We start from the raw sequence: 5,397 nt of genomic DNA on the forward strand, positions 1-5,397 counted from the left end.
TATCCCTCAGCTTCAGAGAGAACATTGACTGGAACCCCAGGTTCTACCTCAGATATCCTCAGCTCAGAGGAACATTGATGGAACCCCAGTTTCTAACCTCAGATATCCTCAGCTCAGAGAGAACATATGACTGGAACCCAGGTTCTTACCCAGATATCCTAGCTCAGAGAGACATTGACTGGAACCAGTTCTACCTCAGATATCCTCAGTCAGAGAGACATTGCTGGAACCCCAGGTTTCTACTCAGAATCCTCAGCTCAGAGAAACATTGACTGGGACCCCGGTTCTACCTCAGATATCCTCAGCTCAGAGAGACATTGACTGGACCCCAGGTTCTCCTCAGATATCTCAGCTCAGAGAGAACATTGACGGGAACCCCGGTTCTAACCTCAGAGATCCTCAGCTCAGAGAGAACATTGACTGGACCCAGTTCTACTCCAGATATCCTCAGACTAGATGAGAACATTGACTGAACCCCAGTTCTACCTCAACTATCGCTCACCGCGGCTCAGAGGGCGAACATGTACTGGAACCCAGGTTCTACCCAGATATCCCTCAGCTGCAGAGGGAACATTGACTGAATCCCCAGGTTTTCTAACCTCAGATATCCTTCAGCTCAAGGAGAAATGATTGACTGTGAAACCCCAGGTTCTACCTCAAATATATCCTAGCTCAGAGAGACATGTACTTGGACCCCAGGTTCACCTCAGATCCTCAGCTCAGACGAGAACACTTGACTGGAACCCCATTCTACCTCAGATGATCTACTCACGTCGAGAAACTTGACTGTTACCCCACGTTTCTACCTTCAATATCCTCAGCTCAGAGGAGACATTGACTTTGAACCCCGGGTTGCTACCTCAGATATGCCTCAGCTCAGAAACATTGACTGAACCCCAGGTTCTACCTCAGAATCCTCAGCTCAATAGACATTACTGGACCCCGGTTCTACCTCAGATATCCTAGCTCAAGAGGAAATTGACTGGAACCCAGGTTTCCAACTTCTACTAACCTGGCCCAGTTCTACAATACTAGCTCACGGAACTTCTACCAGTCTCTCAGAATCCCACTAGATAGAACATTGAGAAACCCCAGGTTTCTACACCTCAGTATATCTCAGGCTCAGAAGAAACATTGACTTGAACCCAGTTCCTACCTCAGATATTAGATGTATCCATGTTGCCCGTCTTCTTTCCTTCACTTAATGTTCTTCTAATTGACTGTTGCTCTATGACTGATACAGGATTAAACAAACCCTTTCGACACTCACACAGACATACTGTACAGGTATTAACAAAACAGTGATGAGAGAGCTGTCTGAGCATTATCACAAACTTACTGTACAGGTATTAACTAACAGTGATGAGAAGTCGAGAACTTATCACAACATACTGTACAGTATTTAACATAAACAGTGATGAAGAGGCTGTCTGAGACATTACTCACAGACATACTGTACAGGTATTTAACATTAAACAGTGATGAGAGAAACCGCTATGGGCAGACAACACTAAGGTCAGAGGTACAAATTCTCACATTTGGTTTCACATCAGCAGTTTGTCTCTTGTTTTTTTCATCCACTGACATTCACTGAATTAGCCCTTCATCTACATTTTCTTTAATTGGTTAAAGTAGTCTCTGACAACTATCTGAACTGTTAGAATCTTGTTTGAATTATCGACTGCACGGGAGGCCACATCCTAGTGGGCCCCTGACATGCCTAGGGCCTGACATGCCTAGGGGCCCTAAACATGCCTAGGGGGCCCTGACATGCCTAGGGCGCCTGACATGCCTATGGGGGCCCTGACAATCCAGGGCCTGACATGCCTAGGGGGCCCTGACACCAGGGGGGCCTGACATGCCTAGGCCCTGACATCCAGGGGCCCTGACATCCTAGGGGCCGACATAGGGCCCTGATGGCCTAGGGCCCTGACATCCAGGGGGCCCTGACCTCCAGGGGCCCTGACATCCAGGGGCCCTGACTCAGGGGCCCTGACATCCAGGGCCCCGACATCCAGGGTCCTACTCCAGGGCCCTATATCCAGGGGGCCCTGACATCCAGGGTCCTACCTCCAGCGGCCCCATAAGATTGTTTGCACTCTCACTCAGATTAATTTTATTAATGTTTGAATTTTATTAATCTTTATTAACTAGTATGTCAATTAAGAACAAATTCTTGTTTACAATGATGGCCCACCCCGGGCAAACCCGGACGACGCTGGCCAATGTGCGCCGCCCTACGGGACTCCCAATCACGCCGGAATGTGATACAGCTGGAGAATAATATTAACATGGCATACTGTAATCAAGGCAAAATGTGTAGAACTGCAGGAAAATAGCTTTTAAAACGGCAACATTTTCTCTGCACAAGTCAAAAGGGTTCTCTGTTCCCTGCTTCTGTCTCTGCTCTGTTCCCTGCTCTGTTCCCTGCCCTGTTCCCTGCTCTGTTCCCTGCTCTTTCTCTGCTGTTCTCTGTCCTCTCTTCCCTGCTCTTCTCCTGTCCCTGCTCTGTTCCTGCCTCTGCTCTGTCCCTGCCCTGTTCCTGCTCTGTTCCCTGCTCTGTTCCTGCTGTCCTGCTCGGTTCCCTGCCCTGTTCCCTGCTCTGTTCCCTGCTCTGTTCCCTGCTCTGTCCCTGCTCTGTTCCCTGCCTGTTCCCTGCTCTGTTCCCTGCCCTGTTCCCTGCCTCTGTTCCCTGCCCGTTCCCTGCTCTGTTCCCTGCCCTTCCCTGCCCTGTTCCCTGCTCTTTCCCTGCCGTCCTGTCTTCCCTGCTCTTTCCCTGCCTGTCCCTGCCGTTCTCTGCTCTGTTCCCTGCCCTGTTCCCTGCTCTTTCCCTGCTCTTTCCCTGCCCTGTTCCCTGCCTGTTCCCTGCCTGTCCCTCCCTTCCCTGCCTTCCGCCTTTCCTGCTCTGTTCCCTGCCTCTTTCCCTCGCTTCTCTGCCCTGCTCTGCCCTGTTCCCTGCTCTGTTCTTGCTCTTCCCTCCTGTTCCTCTGTCCCTGCCTCTGTCCCTGCTCTGTTCCCTGCTCTGTTCCCTGCTCTGTCCCTGCTCTGTTCCCCTGCCTTTCCCTGCTCTTTCCCTGCTCTTTCCCTGCTCTGTTCCCTGCTCTGTTCCCTTGCTCTGTTCCCTGCCCTGTTCCCTGCTCTGTCCCTTGCCCTGTCCTGCTCTGTTCCCTGCTCTGTCCCTGCTCTTCCCTGCCCTTTCCTGCTCTGTCTCTGCTCTTCCCTGCTCTGTTCCCTGCCCTGTTCCCTGCTCTGTTCTCTGCTCTGTTCCCTGCTCTGTTCCCTGCTCTGTTCCCTTGTCTTCCCTGCCCTGTCCCTGCTCTGTTCCCTGCCCTGTTCCCGCTCTGTTCCCTGCCTGTTCCCTGCTCTGTTCCTGCCCTGTTCCCTGCCCTGTTCCCTGCCTCTGTTTCCCTGCCCTGTTCCCTGGTCCTGTTCCCTGCTCTGTTCCCTGCTCTGTTCCCTGCCCTGTTCTCTGCTCTGTTCCCTGCCCGTTCCCTGCTCTGTCCCTGCTCTGTTCCCTGCCCTGTTCCCTGCTCTGTTTCCCTGCCCTTTCCCTGCCTGTTCCCTCTCTGTTCCCTGCCCTGTTCCCTGCTCTGTCCCTGCTCTGTTCCCTGCTCTTTCTCTGCCCTGTTCTCTGCCCTGTCCCTGCTCGTTCTCTGCTCTTTCCCTCTCTGTCCTGCTCTGTTCCCTGCTCTGTTCCCTGCTCTGTTCCCTGCTCTTTCCCTGCTCTGTCCCTGCTCTGTTCCCTGCTCTCTTCCCTGCCCTGTTCCCGCTCTGTTCCCGCTCTGTTCTCTGCTCTTTCCCTGCTCTTTCCCTGCTCTGTTCCCTGCCCTGTTCCTCTCTTTCCCTGCCCTGTTCCCTGCCCTGTTCCCTGCCCTGTTCCCTTGCTCTGTTCCCTGCTCTGTTCCTGCCCTGTTCCCTGCTCTGTTCCCTGCTCTGTTCCCTGCTCTGTCCCTGCCCTGTTCCCTGCCCTGTTCCCTGCCCTGTTCCCTGCCCCTGTTCTCGCCCTGTTCATTGCTCCCTGTTGCCTCGCCCTCTCCCTGCCCTTTCTCTGCTCTTTCCGCTGCTCTTTCCCTGCCCCTGTTCCCTGCCCTGTTCCCTGCCCTGTCCCTGCCCCTGTCCCTGCCTTGTTCTCTGCTCTGTTCCCTGCTCTGTCCCTGCCCTGTTCCCTGCCCTGTTCCCTGCCCTGTTCCTCTTGCCCTCTTCTCTGCTCTGTCCCTGCTCTGTTCCCTGCTCTTTCTCTGCTCTGTTCCCTGCTCTGTTCCCTGCCCTGTTCCCTGCCCTTTCCTGCCCTGTTCATTGCTCTTACTAACCTCTACCTTTGAATCTGCTCTGCCTGTCAAGGTGAAATATTCTCCTGGTGAAGAGAGCCCCGTCTGCCTCAACATCTCTTGCTTCTCTTCAAACATCATATTACAACCTCGTCCAGAACCTCGTCCAGAATAAACAAACTCGTCCAGAACCAAACCTGTTGTAGAATGACAGGATCTATAACAATACAGACAGGGGTGTAAGTATGTTTGTTGTGTGTGTGTGCGTGCTGATGGTGAGTTGTGTGTGTGTGTTTATGCGTGCTAAAGGTGCGGTGTGTGTGTTTGTGCGTGAGCGCGGCACGCCTGCGCGTGTGTGTGTGTGTGTGTGTGTGTGTGTGTGTGTGTGTGTGTGTGTGTGTGATATGCGGTTGCCTCACCTAGCTATCTTCAGATGAATGTACTACACGTTGATCTGAAGTACAACGTCTGCTCAATGACTAAAATGTAAAATGTGAAACAATTGTGTTTGGCTTCGTAGCGTGTGTTTCAACAAGAGGATTCTGTTTTTCCTTTTTACACTCTGAGAATTAGCGTTGATTCGAGGAAACCCTGCTAGGTAATGGTTCATGTTTGCGTCTTCGGTTGGTTGAGGGGTTCAAGGAGGAACCTTTGACGTTTCAACCCTGGACTGGAGGCGTGGCTTAGTAGGGGTGTGGCTTTCAGCTAGTTCTTTATCAGCCAATAGAGTACAGAGGTGCATGAGATCCTCTAGAACCTATGCAAATCACAAGAACCTATGCAAATCACGAAATAGTTCCCACTTTATTGTTATATTTAACCACAAATGTTAATGTTATTAATATTATATTAGAATACGTAATATGCATAAATATTAAAGGATAATAAAAAATTGCAGTGCACAGACTTAAATAAACAAGAATGACTAAAAATATATACCTGAAAAGCCACACCTCAAATAATCCCTGCCTCCAATCTTCTGATAGGCTGCCACCTCTACAATATATTAACAAAAAGGTAAAAAATGTAACCCCTCCCATCACAAAAATGATCTGGTTTGAACCTTTACACAGAGGATCCTCCTAAAACCCTTTACACAGAGGATCCTCTAAAACCCTTTACACAGAGG

General features: G+C 51.0%; 1 protein-coding gene across 1 annotated transcript; it reads right to left on the bottom strand.

Moving 5' to 3' along the window:
- Positions 1 to 1,874: 1,874 nt before the first annotated feature.
- On the bottom strand, positions 1,875 to 4,297 carry LOC139025889 (uncharacterized; the record flags this gene model as incomplete). The annotated part of the gene is made up of 2 exons (XM_070441138.1): positions 2,519 to 4,297; positions 1,875 to 2,066 (listed from the first exon to the last, which is right to left on the bottom strand). Coding segments are annotated over exons 1-2 (1,971 nt in total), but the record flags the coding sequence as incomplete, so codon positions are not given.
- Positions 4,298 to 5,397: the final 1,100 nt, after the last annotated feature.

This window comes from Salvelinus sp. IW2-2015, unplaced genomic scaffold (assembly GCF_002910315.2).
Source record: "Salvelinus sp. IW2-2015 unplaced genomic scaffold, ASM291031v2 Un_scaffold3504, whole genome shotgun sequence".
In the NCBI taxonomy this organism is placed as follows: domain Eukaryota; kingdom Metazoa; phylum Chordata; class Actinopteri; order Salmoniformes; family Salmonidae; genus Salvelinus; species Salvelinus sp. IW2-2015.